Source organism: Salvelinus alpinus, chromosome 12 (assembly GCF_045679555.1).
Source record: "Salvelinus alpinus chromosome 12, SLU_Salpinus.1, whole genome shotgun sequence".
Classification (NCBI taxonomy): domain Eukaryota; kingdom Metazoa; phylum Chordata; class Actinopteri; order Salmoniformes; family Salmonidae; genus Salvelinus; species Salvelinus alpinus.
Genome location: NC_092097.1, coordinates 29,399,673 through 29,417,454, shown reverse-complemented (window position 1 = coordinate 29,417,454; position 17,782 = coordinate 29,399,673). Strand labels below are relative to the sequence as shown.

The following is a 17,782-nucleotide window of genomic DNA, read 5'->3' as shown; positions in this document are numbered from 1 at the left end:
TTTGTAGTCTGTAATAGTTTGCAGGCCCTGCTACATCCGACGAGCATCGGAGCCGGTGTAGTACGATTAAATCTTAGTCCTGTATTGGCGCTTTGCCTGTTTGATGGTTCGTCAGAGGGCATAGCATGATTTCTTATAAGCTTCCGGGTTAGAGTTCCGCACCTTGAAAGCGGCAGCTCTACCCTTTAGCTCAATGCGAATGTTGCCTGTAATCCTTGGCTTCTGGTTGGGGTATGTACGTACGGTCACTGTTGGGGCAACGTCCTCGATACACTTATTGATAAAGGCAGTGACTGATGTGGTGTATTCCTCAATGCCATAGTACCATTAGCTCAGCCACTCTCCATGTGCCCCTCCTAGATCACAAACCTTAATGGGTTCTGTTGAAGTAGGCTGGGCTGTGATTTTACTGGATTTACCTTCTGAATCTGGGGCAAAGCAATCAGGGGTAGTTTTGGGGAAGCAGCAGCATCACACTAGATCAGCAGGCTCTGATTCTAATGGCTTCACACCACAGTGACTACAAAATTCCCTCCTCCTGTCCCCCCTCGGTCTCCCATCTATATCTTAAGGGGATTAAGAGATCAAGGCTGCATGCGCTATGTGTTATCGCTTTGTTTAGAAACCAATTGGTTTATTAATGGGGGTTAGTCTGACTCTGAACTTCCAGGAATTTTCACAAACCTAATTTCCCATCAATTTCTGAAGAGAGGACCAGTTCCTGAGATAATAGATTGGATCAATCCACTTTGATGATGGGAGTTAAGAAACAACCAACATGTTGTTTACAAACAGATGACTTACGCTTGTTTAAAGAGCGGTTTTTAATTCACCTGTATGGTCCCCAGCCTGAATATGTTTTCTATGTTGTTGTTTTCCTGTAAGATTTTTTTTATGGCCAAGACAAATTAGAGGTGAAAACAGACAAGGAAATGCTATCTTCTAACTGCTGATAGTGTTCATTTAATAGTTAAATTTGATGTTCTAAAATGTCTTTCCTTTGATTTCGCTTACCAACAATATTTCTGGAGATGGGTCTGAATGTAGTTTTAGTTCTGTAACCTCTGTGTAGTTCTCTGTGTCCAGAGTCTGACAGCATTGGGACAGCCTGCTCACCTCCCACGCTAGTAGAGCTGTCCTGTCCTGTCCCGCTGCATTGGGACAGCCTGCTCACCTCCCACGCTAGTAGAGCTGTCCTGTCCTGTCCCGCTGCATTGGGACAGCCTGCTCACCTCCCACGCTAGTAGAGCTGTCCTGTCCTGTCCCGCTGCATTGGGACAGCCTGCTCACCTCCCACGCTAGTAGAGCTGTCCTGTCCTGTCCCGCTGCATTGGGACAGCCTGCTCACCTCCCACGCTAGTAGAGCTGTCCTGTCCTGTCCCGCTGCATTGGGACAGCCTGCTCACCTCCCACGCTAGTAGAGCTGTCCTGTCCTGTCCCGCTGCATTGGGACAGCCTGCTCACCTCCCACGCTAGTAGAGCTGTTCTGTCCTGTCCCGCTGCGTGTGGACAGCCTGCTCACCTCCCACGCTAGTAGAGCTGTCCTGTCCCGCTGCATTGGGACAGCCTGCTCACCTCCCACGCTAGTAGAGCTGTCCTGTCCTGTCCCGCTGCATTGGGACAGCCTGCTCACCTCCCACGCTAGTAGAGCTGTCCTGTCCCGCTGCATTGGGACAGCCTGCTCACCTCCCACGCTAGTAGAGCTGTCCTGTCCTGTCCCGCTGCATTGGGACAGCCTGCTCACCTGTCCCGCTAGTAGAGCTGTCCTGTCCTGTCCCGCTGCATTGGGACAGCCTGCTCACCTCCCACGCTAGTAGAGCTGTCCTGTCCTGTCCCGCTGCATTGGGACAGCCTGCTCACCTCCCACGCTAGTAGAGCTGTCCTGTCCTGTCCCGCTGCATTGGGACAGCCTGCTCACCTCCCACGCTAGTAGAGCTGTCCTGTCCTGTCCCGATGCATTGGGACAGCCTGCTCATCTCCCACGCTAGTAGAGCTGTCCTGTCCTGTCCCGCTGCATTGGGACAGCCTGCTCACCTCCCACGCTAGTAGAGCTGTCCTGTCCCGCTGCATTGGGACAGCCTGCTCACCTCCCACGCTAGTAGAGCTGTCCTGTCCTGTCCCGCTGCATTGGGACAGCCTGCTCACCTCCCACGCTAGTAGAGCTGTCCTGTCCTGTCCCGCTGCATTGGGACAGCCTGCTCACCTCCCACGCTAGTAGAGCTGTCCTGTCCTGTCCCGCTGCATTGGGACAGCCTGCTCACCTCCCACGCTAGTAGAGCTGTCCTGTCCTGTCCCGCTGCATTGGGACAGCCTGCTCACCTCCCACGCTAGTAGAGCTGTTCTGTCCTGTCCCGCTGCGTGTGGACAGCCTGCTCACCTCCCACGCTAGTAGAGCTGTCCTGTCCCGCTGCATTGGGACAGCCTGCTCACCTCCCACGCTAGTAGAGCTGTCCTGTCCTGTCCCGCTGCATTGGGACAGCCTGCTCACCTCCCACGCTAGTAGAGCTGTCCTGTCCCGCTGCATTGGGACAGCCTGCTCACCTCCCACGCTAGTAGAGCTGTCCTGTCCTGTCCCGCTGCATTGGGACAGCCTGCTCACCTGTCCCGCTAGTAGAGCTGTCCTGTCCTGTCCCGCTGCATTGGGACAGCCTGCTCACCTCCCACGCTAGTAGAGCTGTCCTGTCCTGTCCCGCTGCATTGGGACAGCCTGCTCACCTCCCACGCTAGTAGAGCTGTCCTGTCCTGTCCCGCTGCATTGGGACAGCCTGCCCACCTCCCACGCTAGTAGAGCTGTCCTGTCCTGTCCCGATGCATTGGGACAGCCTGCTCATCTCCCACGCTAGTAGAGCTGTCCTGTCCTGTCCCGCTGCATTGGGACAGCCTGCTCACCTCCCACGCTAGTAGAGCTGTCCTGTCCCGCTGCATTGGGACAGCCTGCTCACCTCCCACGCTAGTAGAGCTGTCCTGTCCTGTCCCGCTGCATTGGGACAGCCTGCTCACCTCCCACGCTAGTAGAGCTGTCCTGTCCTGTCCCGCTGCATTGGGACAGCCTGCTCACCTCCCACGCTAGTAGAGCTGTCCTGTCCTGTCCCGCTGCATTGGGACAGCCTGCTCACCTCCCACGCTAGTGGAGCTGTCCTGTCCTGTCCCGCTGCGTGTGGACAGCCTGCTCACCTCCCACGCTAGTAGAGCTGTCCTGTCCCGCTGCATTGGGACAGCCTGCTCACCTCCCACGCTAGTAGAGCTGTCCTGTCCTGTCCCGCTGCATTGGGACAGCCTGCTCACCTCCCACGCTAGTAGAGCTGTCCTGTCCTGTCCCGCTGCATTGGGACAGCCTGCTCACCTCCCACGCTAGTAGAGCTGTCCTGTCCTGTCCCGCTGCATTGGGACAGCCTGCTCACCTCCCACGCTAGTAGAGCTGTCCTGTCCTGTCCCGCTGCATTGGGACAGCCTGCTCACCTCCCACGCTAGTAGAGCTGTCCTGTCCTGTCCCGCTGCATTGGGACAGCCTGCTCACCTCCCACGCTAGTAGAGCTGTCCTGTCCTGTCCCGCTGCATTGAGACAGCCTGCTCACCTCCCACGCTAGTAGAGCTGTCCTGTCATGTCCCGCTGCGTGTGGACAGCCTGCTCACCTCCCACGCTAGTAGAGCTGTCCTGTCCTGTCCCGCTGCATTGGGACAGCCTGCTCACCTCCCACGCTAGTAGAGCTGTCCTGTCCTGTCCCGCTGCATTGGGACAGCCTGCTCACCTCCCACGCTAGTAGAGCTGTCCTGTCCTGTCCCGCTGCATTGGGACAGCCTGCTCACCTCCCACGCTAGTAGAGCTGTCCTGTCCTGTCCCGCTGCATTGGGACAGCCTGCTCACCTCCCACGCTAGTAGAGCTGTCCTGTCCTGTCCCGCTGCATTGAGACAGCCTGCTCACCTCCCACGCTAGTAGAGCTGTCCTGTCATGTCCCGCTGCGTGTGGACAGCCTGCTCACCTCCCACGCTAGTAGAGCTGTCCTGTCCTGTCCCGCTGCATTGGGACAGCCTGCTCACCTCCCACGCTAGTAGAGCTGTCCTGTCCTGTCCCGCTGCATTGGGACAGCCTGCTCACCTCCCACGCTAGTAGAGCTGTCCTGTCCTGTCCCGCTGCATTGGGACAGCCTGCTCACCTCCCACGCTAGTAGAGCTGTCCTGTCCTGTCCCGCTGCATTGGGACAGCCTGCTCACCTCCCACGCTAGTAGAGCTGTCCTGTCCTGTCCCGCTGCGTGTGGACAGCCTGCTCACCTCCCACGCTAGTAGAGCTGTCCTGTCCTGTCCCGCTGCATTGGGACAGCCTGCTCACCTCCCACGCTAGTAGAGCTGTCCTGTCCTGTCCCGCTGCATTGGGACAGCCTGCTCACCTCCCACGCTAGTAGAGCTGTCCTGTCCTGTCCCGCTGCATTGAGACAGCCTGCTCACCTCCCACGCTAGTAGAGCTGTCCTGTCATGTCCCGCTGCGTGTGGACAGCCTGCTCACCTCCCACGCTAGTAGAGCTGTCCTGTCCTGTCCCGCTGCATTGGGACAGCCTGCTCACCTCCCACGCTAGTAGAGCTGTCCTGTCCTGTCCCGCTGCATTGGGACAGCCTGCTCACCTCCCACGCTAGTAGAGCTGTCCTGTCCTGTCCCGCTGCATTGGGACAGCCTGCTCACCTCCCACGCTAGTAGAGCTGTCCTGTCCTGTCCCGCTGCATTGGGACAGCCTGCTCACCTCCCACGCTAGTAGAGCTGTCCTGTCCTGTCCCGCTGCATTGGGACAGCCTGCTCACCTCCCACGCTAGTAGAGCTGTCCTGTCCTGTCCCGCTGCATTGAGACAGCCTGCTCACCTCCCACGCTAGTAGAGCTGTCCTGTCATGTCCCGCTGCGTGTGGACAGCCTGCTCACCTACCACGCTAGTAGAGCTGTCCTGTCCTGTCCCGCTGCATTGGGACAGCCTGCTCACCTCCCACGCTAGTAGAGCTGTCCTGTCCTGTCCCGCTGCGTGTGGAAATAGCATGGAAATGCCACCGAATAGCAGCGGGAGCTCTGAAGTCAGGGTGTAGGATAGTGTGGTTTCACAGTGACTGCTCACATATGCAGTCACTCCCTCTTTCCCTCCTCCCTCTTTCCCTCCTCCTTCTCCCTCTCTGCTGGCCATGAGGCAGCCATCAGGAAAATGTAGCCTGAATGAGGGAGTCACTGGGGGAGTATCCAGGGATTGGTGGCAGTTTGTGGTTGGCACCGACCATGTCACGCCTGGTTGCAGCCTTTAGTCCAGAGCTATTCAAATCCTGGCTCGAGGTCTGCAGTAATGCTGCTTTTCTTTTCTACACTACCTGGCTCCTGATTGACGTCATTGATTGGCCAGAGAGATCACTCACCTGGTGTCCCAGCTCTGAGTCTGTCCCTGAAACCAGCAGTGCTATGCATCTCTGCGCCCAGATTCAAGGTTCTGTGCTCTGGTTCTCACAGCGACCAGTCAACAGATGCTACAGTGTACGGCTATGCTATTGTCCCAGGTTAGTCCTTTATAGTGACTGCCATTGTAAGTATTACTCTATGTACAACAACAACAGGTCTCATGTCACTTCCATTTAGGTCTAGTCATGCTTCTAATGTCTGACCACAACACAGCCGGCCTGCACGCCGCAGGCTGTCAGCTCTCTCTGGAGCCTCTCCACAGAGCCGCTCATTAACATTGAGGCCTTTAACTGAGTCAATGTAATGTAATGCTCCGTCAGTGTAATGTAGTGCTAAATTGTTGGTCTAATGATGAATGAAAACACACTAATACTGCAAGGCTCTCTCTCCCCAGTGCTGCTGTAGCTTGGTGTAGGTTAGAGTCCCTTATCACTGGGGCCCACAGGGCCCCTCAATCACTCTACATGGAAATTTTGAGAAAACACAACACATCCCATGGTTCCACTATTCCTGATACACTCACCATCTATGTGACTTTAAAACCACTTGTGCATGTATCCCCACCTGCAACAGAGGGAGAGTGTTGTACTTGTTCTTAGGCGAGTCCATTAGACACAATGCCTCTTGGTGAGATTGCATGGTGCCAAGGAAATGGGTTCTAAAATGCACGACAGGATAGTGTGTCACAAAATGATTGCCTGGCATCCACTAAATATTAAACGAGCAGAGGGAGCGATATTGTTCTCTCTCCCCCTTTTTGTATTACCAAGTCTAATCATAACTTTTTAATCCCTCGCTCGCTCACTCGCCCTGCTCTTATTAAAGCTCTGGCTTTCTGGTAAGCGTACTGTTGTGATGACCCCCAAGAGGTTGTGGAGGCGGTGATGAGGATTTACATTATTTCATCAGGCCTCTCCAGAGCACTTTGACTACTGTAGTTAGACTTCCTGTGTGCTTCAACAATATCAGCCTCCAGACTGTCGTCTATCTCAGAGCACAGGGAGAGGCCCGATCCCCTTTCAGCAGGCTAGAATCACTCCTACAGCTCCACTACTGTAACTCACCTCCTCTCCAAAGGCCAAATCCATGAGTAAATGAATTAAAGCATAGAGATAATAACCACAATAATGTTTAACCATTGCTAGAGGGAGGAGGCATAGGGGGAGGAGGAGGGTTTGTAAATTGTAACTGTAAGCCCACAGGATTCAATTAAGCTCTGGATACTAGAAATCGAAAGCTCATATTAAGCAATATTTCAATATGTGAATCCCTCACAACAAAGGAGGCCTTTCTCTGTGGGGCGTGGGATTAGAATCCTTCAATCAGAGACGTTGGTTTGTGATGAAGGAGTGTGTGTGGAGAACACTTTTAATATACGTACAGACTTGTTTTAGGCAGGATTACAGCGAACACCAACACTTTGTTTTGTGATGAAACGCTGTGCCACAATATTGATGTACAATCTTCTGTGTAAACCTCAGCTCAGGGCACACTGTTTATAGAACAGTCTCTAGAACTCAACCTCTGCAGGTATAAACACAGAGAGGGAACCTGAGAATGTGAGGGTGGTAAATCGTGTCAGTCTGCAGTCCAATGATAGGTGAACATGACGGTGGCTGATGGTACCATAAAGTGACGAGGCACACCATCCAGAACATCTTTGTAAGGCAGAAGAATAACTGTGTGATTAAAATGTTGAGCCATTGATTTGATCCAAAATGTGAAGCCCATATCACCCACTAGTCCCAGCCTCCCATCCCCCGTCTCCACCCAGCCATTCAGATAGAGGCGTCAGAGGGCCAGGAAGTGTCCTCTATATTCAAATAACGTAACGGGACGCTGCTGCGAAATAAATGAACAGACAGCTGTTTCCAAACAAAGATTTATTGCCATGAATTTAAGGCCTTAAAAAACATTGAATTACCTTCTGGCTGACGCCACATGAGAGGAAGCTGACAGTATCTGACAGGGCCCGTTGCCCTGGCTGTCTGCAGCGCTATGACTAGCACAATTGTTTTCTCTCTCAACAGGCGCAATCAGATGGTTTTCCAGGGATCAAATGCCATTGTCATTTGTGTGTGTAAATGTGTTGAGTGCTGATTGAGTGCTGATGTGTATTGTATCCTCCATAGATTGGGCACTTCAGATAGTCAAGCAAATAGAAACTGATGGGTCTCTATCCACTTAGTGGTGAGTTTATATTGATGATGGTTAAATAAACAGATAGCACCAATACCATTAACAACGTGGCCACACCAGTGGTGCAGAGTTGGAGCACTGAAACCCTGTGACCCTAGGCTTTTTGAGGGTCCACCTGGTTTTTAATCTGACAGTTGTGTGTATCTGTATTCTGACGTGTGTGTGTGTGTGTTGTCCCTTTCAGCTACCTGAATGATCTGGAGAGGATAGCCAAAGCAGACTACATCCCCACACAGCAGGACGTGCTGCGGACCAGAGTCAAGACCACCGGCATCGTGGAGACACACTTCACCTTCAAAGACCTGCACTTTAAGTGAGTGGACCACTGACGTACTAGTGCGTGCGTGATTCATTTTGAACCGCCTGCTCGTACCATTGCCCAAACGCAAAATAACCTCTCTGTTTCTTCTTTCCTCTCTGTCTTTCGGAGTGAAGCTAGAGATATTCATTCCTCCAAAGCACCATTTTGTCTGGTTGTTACTTTGAAAAGACAATTTCCAGCTGACTAACCCTGTCTGGTTCTCTGTCTCTGTGTGTCTCTGTCTCTGTGTGTCTCTGTCTCTCTGTTTGTGTGTGTGCCTCGGTGTGTATGGTAGGAAGGTTGTGTGAGAGGGTTGATGGACTGGTTGACGTGTTCACTGGTGGTGGCTTCAGAAATCCATGTTCATTTGAATGTGGAAATTGGATCCATGCGTCAAATTACTCCTTATCCTTGATAACAGAACTATTTCTCAGTCGTCTATCCATGTCTTAATTATAAAACACTGAGGAAATTCCTTTTTAAATCTCAATACCCCCACCACCTTTACACCACAAATGGAATAGAGGCTTCCAAATGGAGTCAGGATACACTATTTTCAAAACACTGGAAATCAAAACATTTGTGCGTGCACAAGGCTGTCTGTCTGTCTGTCTGTATGGTCTGTGTGTCTGTCTGTGTGTGTCTGCCTGTCTGTGTGTGTGTGTGTGTGTGTGTGTGTGTGTGTCTGGTCTGTCTGCCTGCAGAGACAAGTGTTTGGGTGTGTTTGTACACAAATAACAGAACGTTCCTCTGCCTGCCCTGCAGCAGTGTTAGCTAGTGTTTATCTGGTCTGATGGAATCAGGTTACAGTGAGTGATATTAAAGCTGATGAGAGCCCTGTTGAGGTGAGTACTACTCATTACAGCCCTGAACATTACAGCCCTGTGGTAATGAGCTGTACTTACACAGCCTGCCAACACATAGCATAGTAGCACTCCATTACATAGGAACTTCACACAAATATCAGCTGAATTTCTATCAGGGCTGACAGTACAACAACTAAACTGACAGTCGGTCTGCTATTTGACAAACATCAGACTTCCATGCCACGGTCTCAGTATTTATTATTATTCTCCATGTTTTGAAATGCAACTTCCTTTGTGGTGGTGACTAGTAAATATCTCAGATGGGTTCCACAACCCAGACTGGAACTGGGAAGTGGGCATCCTCTCATCTCGCCCACGTGCCCGGTCGGTGGGTTGGTCGATGTCCTCATGAAAAGTACTGCATGGCTCAATCGTGTCAACAAACAAACATTACCAGATCGCCTCCCTGAGAGCCTCGTAACTACGGCAATGTCACTGTACCAATATACCAACAAAATGCCAGGGTCTGTGCAGTGAAGGGTCTTGCCCAATGGAGCCAAAGAGAGACAAAAAGAGAGACCGAGAGAAAGAGAGTCACAGATGGGGAGAGAGAGAGAGCGGTAGAGACTGAGAGGAGGCAGACTGACTGCAGTGCACATGGAGAGAGAAGGTCCCCAGAGGAAGGCTAGCTGCTCTGACTACAGAGATACCCTCAGGCCTCCCCTCTCCTCCAGGCCCAGCCTGAGTTAATGGTAATGGAGAGTGGGAGCTCCTCCAGGAATGTCAAATCATCATGGTGCTTACATGTTTTTGGTATAATTTTAGATCCCAATACGGAGGTCATGAATGGCCCTGCAGAAAACATCCCCTCCTGTGTTTCCCTGTCCAAATAGACCAAATAGGTTTAAGCAACATTGGGGAAGCTCCTGTGTTTCCCTGTCCAAATAGACCAAATAGGTTTAAGCAACATTGGGGAAGCTCCTGTGTTTCCCTGTCCAAATAGACCAAATAGGTTTAAGCAACATTGGGGAAGCTCCTGTGTTTCCCTGTCCAAATAGACCAAATAGGTTTAAGCAACATTGGGGAAGCTCCTGTGTTTCCCTGTCCAAATAGACCAAATAGGTTTAAGCAACATTGGGGAAGCTCCTGTGTTTCCCTGTCCAAATAGACCAAATAGGTTTAAGCAACATTGGGGAAGCTCCTATAAAAAAATTGAGGGGGAGCCAGCGCTATATTGTTTACACCTATCCACTTATTCCAAATCTGCACACATCAAAGGAGTGACAGGGCTAGACTAGAGGTTGATCTGGGGGTTGGGGGTGGGCATTCAGCACCACTAGTAAACGGCAGTAAAAGGGTGACCCTAACTGTCTCCTTGTGTTCCTGCAGGATGTTTGACGTGGGTGGCCAGCGTTCTGAGAGGAAGAAGTGGATCCACTGCTTTGAGGGAGTCACAGCCATCATCTTCTGTGTGGCCATGAGTGCCTATGATCTGGTGCTGGCTGAGGATGAGGAGATGGTGAGGAGGCAGAACACTGTTGTCCTTTAAGTGCCACTGACTAGATCTCTCGTATCACTTTAAATGATATTTTATTTCTAAAGGAAATTGCTTCACATTCATTTTGAGTTGTCTGGATCAACTGGAATTAAATAATGTTTTGTTTTCATTCCCTCCCTCCCTTGCTCTCTCTCTCTTTCCATCTCTCCATAGAACCGTATGCACGAGAGCATGAAGTTATTTGACTCCATCTGCAACAACAAGTGGTTCACAGAGACCTCCATCATCCTGTTCCTCAACAAGAAGGATTTGTTTGAGAAGAAGATCACCCACAGTCCCCTGACCATCTGCTTCCCAGAGTACTCTGGTAAGACCATAACACAACTCTGCATCCCCTGAATGTTCCATATTCTCTTGTTGTTGGCAGTGTTTGTATGTTGACATTCTCATGTTAGACTAGGAGGTATAGTTTTTACCAGTAGAAGAAATCTAATGGCAAGATGTATACACTACAATACCAAAAGTATGTGGACACCTGCTCATCAAACATCTCAGACCAAAAATCATGGGCATTAATATGGAGTTGGTCCCCTCTTTCCCTCAATAATAGTCTCTACTCTTCTGGGAAGGCTTTCCACTAGATGTTGGAACATTTCTGCGGGGACTTCCATTAGGGCACAAGAGCATTAGTCAGGTCGTGCACTGATGTTGGGTGATTAAGCCCAGGCTCGTAGTCGGCGTTCCAATTTATCCCAAAGGTGTTCGATGGAGTATTGGTCAGGGTTCTGTGCAGGCCAGTCAAGTTCTTCCACACCGGTCTCGACAAACCAGTTCTGTATGGACCTCACTTTGTGCACGGCGGTATTGTCATGATGAAACAGGAAAGGGCCTTCCCCAAACTGTTGCCAGAAGGTTAGAAGCACAGAATCGTCTAGTATGTCATTTTATGTTGTAGTGTTAAGCTTTCCCCCCACTGGAACTAAGGGGCCTAGACCGAACCATGAAAAACAGCCCCAGACCATTATTCCTCCTCCACCAAACTTTACAGTGGGCAATATGCATTTGGGTAGCGTTCTCCTGGCATCCGCCAAACCCGATTCGTCCGTCGGACTGCCAGATGGTGAAGCATAATTCATCACTCCAGAGAACGCGTTTCCACTGCTCCAGAGTCCAATGGCGGCGAGTTTTACACCACTCCAGCTGACACTTGGCATTGTTCATGGTGATCTTAGGCTTGTGTGCGGCTGCTCGGCCATGGAAACCCATTTCATCAAGCTCCCAACTAACAATTATTGTGCTGACGTTGCTTCCAGAGGCAGTTGGAACTTGGTAGTTAGTGTTGCAACCGAGTACAAATTATTTTTATGCGCTATGTGTTTCAGCACCCACCGGTCCCGTTCTGTGAGTTTGTGTGGCCTACCACTTCGCGGCTGAGCCGTTGTTGCTCCTAGATGTTTTCACTTCACAATAACAGCACTTACAATTGACCGGGGCAGCTCTAGCAGGGCAGAAATTGTATGAACTGACTTGTTGGAAATGTGTCATCCTTTGACGGTGCCACGTTGAAAGTCTCTGAGCTCTTCAGTAAGGCCATTCTACTACCAATGTTTGTCTATGGAGATTGCATGGCTGTGTGCTCGATTTTATACACCTATCAGCAACTGGTGTGACTGAAATAGCCGAATCCACTCATTTGAAGTGGTGTCCATACTTTTGTATATATAGTGTAGCTTCACAAACCCCATGAATCCCTTCGGTAGAGCAGGTCCACTTCTCCACCTGACACTAGTTTTCTCCTTGCATGACTCGTGCAGACTCAATAGAACAACCTTTAAAATTCTATGGTCACAATACTCCTGTCTTAACCTCCTCTCCTATACCCAGGTCCCAACACATTTGAAGAGGCACAGGCCTACATCCAGACCAAGTTTGAGGACCTGAACAAGAAGAAGGACACCAAGGAGATCTACAGCCACTTCACCCAAGCCACCGACACCAAGAACGTTCAGTTTGTCTTTGACGCCGTCACCGACGTCATCATCAAGAACAACCTGAAGGACTGTGGTCTCTTCTAGAGCGAAGCCTGAGGAAGAGTCAAGGTCAGCTGCTACACATAGAATAGAGCACACACATTTTACAAACACATGCTCATGTACTACACACTCACACACACGCATGCACACACGGATGTATATCTGTTCGTAAATGTACAGAAACCACCACTTAATGTTCTTTGAATGCAACTTAAAGGTGAATCTTGGATACATTAACCTTTCCCTTTCTCAGTCTTCCTTCAGATTACTTGAACAGCTCTGATGACCAGAAGGAAGGATGGGGAAGACAGACTACACTGGCCAACCACGATTTCTGCTTTTATCTGCTTTTTTTAAAGACACCTAAGAGACTGAGAACTCGGAGAGCCTTGCAGAATTTCAATGATTGCTGATCCAGTTGCTCATAATTGTTAACTCTTTCGGTTAAAACCATGAATCAAACATTTATTGTCTTTTTTGTTTTGTTTTTCTTTGTTTATTTTCAATTATTAGAGGAGAAAATTGAAAAGTTTTTATTAAATGCTTTCATGTGACTTTACAAAATCTGATGTGCAAATTCCATTAAACTTTTAATCACATAAGGCATATTTTTTTTAAAGAAGCACAGGCATGAATAGAGAATATGAATCGAAAAAGGAAGTGCTTTTTTAAATAATGTTTACATATGTTCCTCATTCATAGCCAAACCGCATATTGTTCTTGCATGACACAAGATATATTAGCTCTGTAATCTGCACAGAATATTTTAACATTCCTTTTAGAAAATATAAATAAAAAAATATAAAAAAGTAAAATGAAAAAAAGCTTCACAACCAGGGGAAAGAATAGCAAAAATTCTAACTGATATTTAAAATATGTACTTAACATTGTTATTTTTTTATATTACCATTTACATGTCTTTTGCAATATGTTTGTTCCTACACTTCAGTTTACAACTGATTCTTAGATATACTTTTATCAGTACTGTTTGACCGACTGTATGCATACATTTTTCTTCCATGTTCGTCAAACCATTTTAAGAATAAATAGTTCATAAGGAAATACAAAATCTAATTGAGAGATAGGTTAGGGATTTTGGTAAATATTAAAATGTTTTAAAAGTCCTTATATGATTATTTAATTTAAATAAAAATAGCACCTGACACACTTGCTTGTGTTTTCCTACACATTGTTTATTTCATTTTACTAATGGACAAGTTGTTCATATAACACTACACATATAGTTTTATTCCACCAAACCAGATCATTAAAGGCATGGTAGAACTATTGGTGTAATAAAAACCAAGATAAATCGTTATCCCACAATGGAGAAAAAAGCAGCCGAAAGGAAGAAAGACAACAACTTTTATTGTTATTGTTGAGCAGAACTACATGAGTACACACAGTAATCTCTCGTGGAGAGATCTACACAAACATAACGGATACCATAGAAACTGTCGGGACTGAACTTGATGCATAGGATAATGAGCAGCAGTAGTTCCAGTGTTTTAGTTTTCCGTCACTGGTTATTTGGACAAATAACGATTTTGCAGGTGTTAGCATATTTCGGAAGGGGGGGGGGGGCATTTGGCCCGTAACTTACAAAGAGAGAGGGTGGAGCTCATTGTTCCGCATCTCGTTCTAGCAATTATTGATCCCTTCTCTTAATATGTATGGACCCAGAACTTAATCGAGCAACTGACCAATTACGCAAGGAATAGTCCTTTAGGACTAGCCTCCAACACAGGATGTCAGCATGATTATGTATTCAATACAGTATATCTTTTCAAATATTACAAACTTCACATCGACCTGTAATTGAAATCACAATTACGCTAAAATGCCTGACTGCAAACATATGCATCCTCTTCAGGCAGAACCAGATGGTGTAAACAGCAGATAGATAGATCACTGCAGGTCGTTGATGGTGGACGTCCCCTACAGCCAACACTGTTATCCTGTGGTAGAGTTGAACAGGTAACAGCAGCCTGAAACTAACCAAAAACATGTTTTAGATTTACTTCACATTTAGGCCTGAAAACATTGGATGAATTAATATATTTTCATTAATTCTAGAAGATGATTTGTTTAATATGAATATTGGAACATTTTGAAACCGGTTTATAACCACAGCTTTTTCCTGGATCTTGTGCCTTCCCATCAAATCTCTGAGAGAACAGAATGGACAGGTTCAATCTCTATCAAGCCTGTACCTCATGCTGAGACTGTACTGTAACCCATTATAGAGTTTTCCAAAGCAATGAACCATCAGCTTGTCTTGTATGCTGACTTTAGACAGACCGAGGGCGCCATCTAGTGAGGCCTAGGAGAAACACTTTCAAGAGTAAGCCCATGCTGTTCCACATCCTTAGTAGGATCAGAGAGGAAGAGGCGAAGTGAGAGGATTTACTCTGCCCAAAATCTCTCCGTGTGAGAAACCCTTTTTTTGTATGGAGGTCTATGTGAGAGTGTCGAATCACTTGAGGCTTATTTGATCGAATAGAAGTTTTGTAATGTTTAGTCTGTTACAAATGTACTGATATAAGTGGATGCACGTGGCATTCTGGCAACTTTGAGAAAAACTACTTAGTTATGCCTGTTGTTCACACGCGTATCTGGCCTCTTATTGGCTAGAATGGTCTCACCTGATCTCACTTGCCTTCAATCATTGAGGACATTTCCATCGTTAGAGCGGTCACTTGGCTATCTTGTCAATATAATAGATAATCTTTGGTTGGATGCAATTGGAAACCATCGACCCAAATGTACCTGGTCATTCTCTATGGCTTTGACTCCCTTCTGTGCTTAGTTTGTTCATATCTTCCATGCTCAGATAACATATTACACAGTAAGGTGTGAGTTAGTGGTAAACGTTGCTTTTTAACAAGTATGTCTTATAATTCACAACTTGGTTCTCTAATGGCACTTACGTCTGTCTCCTTTGATGGACATTCAGGCACATCTTTTGGTCCCTAACCATAGATATTAACATAATATACTTATTATGGACTGTTACAATACCCGAACCCCTGCCGAAAACCTTGATGCTTCCATGGGAGAGCAGATCTTGTCTTTTGCAATATTCCCTCCTACAGTGAGGAGGGAAAAGCAGAGAGATGATAGTCTCTTATGGGTCTCCTATTGTATAAGGTTTTCCTTCACATACAGCTCTGTGTTACAGTGGTGTGTACCATATCTCCACAGGGCTGATCTTACTGTAGTAGTAGTAGGAACACTGTTGGTCCAGGGGACTACATAGATGTAGGCCACAGCCTCCGTGTGATGCTGCCATCTGACACAGAGAGTGTGATCTCAAACATGGTGTGGTCATAGACCCCATCCACCACATAGGAGAACAAATTCCTGGAGAACAGACTCATCCCGGTCATCAGAAAACGGTCCACTGCAGCACCTGTGATGAATGCGATCATACATGCTCAGATATGCAGAACATGCAAACAAATAATATACTTTAACAGAAAATCTTAAACTGACTTAGCCTGAGAGTGTGCTGGGGAATGTTGGTGTAAACAGTCAACTCCGTACACAGTGGCATCATGCACTCCCAAAATATGAGTGGTCACAAAGTATGTGAGAATGGCTGGAGGGTGGTCTGGACAGGGAGAAATGTTGCATTTTTCAAACACATGAAGTCTGTATGGTTTACTTCATACAGTCTGATCTCCTTCACTACAGATGAATGACCACCGAGACTGTATGGCCTACTTCATACACACCATGTAACGTCCTGACCAGAGTTATTATGTGTTTTGCTTGTTTAGTGTTGGTCAGGACGTGAGCTGGGTGGGAATTCTATGTTGTGTGTCTAGTTTGTCTGTTTCTATGTCCAGCCTAATATGGTTCTCAATCAGAGGCAGATGGTAATCGTTGTCCCTGATTGAGAATCATATATAGGAGGCTTGTTTTGTGTTGGGATTTTGTGGGTGTTTGTTTCCTGTCTCTGTGATTGTCTGCACCAGATAGGTCTGTCTCGGTTTTTGCACATTTGTTATTTTGTATTGTTGTTTGTAGTGTTTCACTTGTTCTTTATTAAACATGTTTAACACTAGCCGCGCTGCACTTTGGTCCTCTCCTTCACCCCTGGAAGAAAACCGTTACAGAAACACCCACCAAACCCGGACCAAACAGCGTGGAAATGGGCAGCAGCAACAGAAGCAGCGGAACCAGGAGGAATGGTCTTGGGAGCAAATATTCAACGGAGAAGGACCCTGGGCTAAGGTTGGAGAGAATCGCCGCTCTCGGGAGGAAAAGGAGGCAGCCACAGCCCAGGAGCGGTGGATTGAGGAGGCAGCACGTAAGAGAGGCTGGAAGCCCGAGAGGCTCACCCAAAAATTTATTGGGGGGGGGGGGGGCTAAAGGGGAGTGTGGCGAAGCCGGGTTGGATACCTGAGCCAACTCCCCGGGCTTACCGTGGAGTGAGAGGGCGTCGTACTGGTCAGACACCGTGTTATGCGGTGGAGCGCACGGTGTCCCCAGTACGCGTGCTTAGCCCAGTGCGGGCTATTCCACCTTGCCACACTGGTAGGGCTAGGTTGGGCATCGAGCCGGGTGCCATGAAGCCGGCCCAACATATCTGGCCTCCAGTACGTCTCCTCGGGCCGGCGTACATGGCACCAGCCTTACAGGTGGTGTCCCCGGTTCGCCTGCATAGCCCAGTACGGGCTATTCCACCTCGCCGCACTGGCAGGGCTACGGGGACCATTCAACCTGGTAAGGTTGGAGAGGCTCGGTGCTCAAGAGCGCGTGTCCTCCTTCACGGTCCGGTATATCCGGCGCCACCTTCCCGCCCCAGCCCAGTACCACCAGTGCCTACACCACGCACCAGGCTTCCAGTGCATCTCCAGAGCCCTGTTCCTCCTCCACGCACTCTCCCTATGGTGCGTGTCTCCAGCCCAGTGCCTCCAGTTCCGGCACCACGCACCAAGCCTCCTGTGCGTCTCCAGAGCCCTGTACGCACTGTTCCTTCTCCCCGCACTCGCCCTGAGGTGCGTGCCCTCAGCCCGGTACCTCCAGTTCCGGTACCACGCACCAGGCCTATAGTGCGCCTCGAGAGTCCAGTGTGCCCTGTTCCTGCTCCCCGCACTTGCCCTGAGGTGCGTGCCCTCAGCCCGGTACCTCCAGTTCCGGCACCACGCATCAGGCCTATAGTGCGTCTCAGCCGGCCAGAGTCTGCCGTCTGCCCAGCGGTGCCTGAACTGCCCGACTGCCCAGCGGCGCCTGAACTGCCCGTCTGCCCAGCGGCGCCTGAACTGTCCGTCTGCCCAACGCCGTCAGAGCTGGCCGTCTCCCCAGCGCCATCGGAGCCAGCCGTCTCCCCAGCGCCATCGGAGCCATCCGTCTCCCCAGCGCCATCTGAGCCATCCGTCTCCCCAGCGCCATCTGAGCCATCCGTCTCCCCAGCGCCGTCTGAGCCATCCGTCTGTCCCGAGCCGTTAGAGCCGCCCGTCTGTCCCGAGCCGTCAGAGCCGTTCGTCAGTCAGGAGCCGCTAGAGCCATTCG

The 17,782-nt window shown here is 49.1% G+C and overlaps 1 protein-coding gene across 2 annotated transcripts in view; it reads left to right on the top strand.

The window, feature by feature from the left end:
• The window catches only part of LOC139535844 (guanine nucleotide-binding protein G(i) subunit alpha-2-like), a 96,319-nt gene extending 82,887 nt beyond the window's left edge, over positions 1 to 13,432 (top strand). For both annotated transcript variants that reach the window (XM_071335679.1, XM_071335680.1), the window contains 5 exons: positions 7,809 to 7,937; positions 10,121 to 10,250; positions 10,443 to 10,596; positions 12,114 to 12,328; positions 12,516 to 13,432. In XM_071335679.1, the coding sequence (XP_071191780.1) occupies positions 7,809 to 7,937; positions 10,121 to 10,250; positions 10,443 to 10,596; positions 12,114 to 12,304 (604 nt within the window). In that variant the 3' untranslated portion in view covers positions 12,305 to 12,328; positions 12,516 to 13,432. The remainder of the gene's footprint in view (positions 1 to 7,808; positions 7,938 to 10,120; positions 10,251 to 10,442; positions 10,597 to 12,113; positions 12,329 to 12,515) is intronic.
• The last annotated feature ends 4,350 nt before the right edge of the window (positions 13,433 to 17,782 follow it).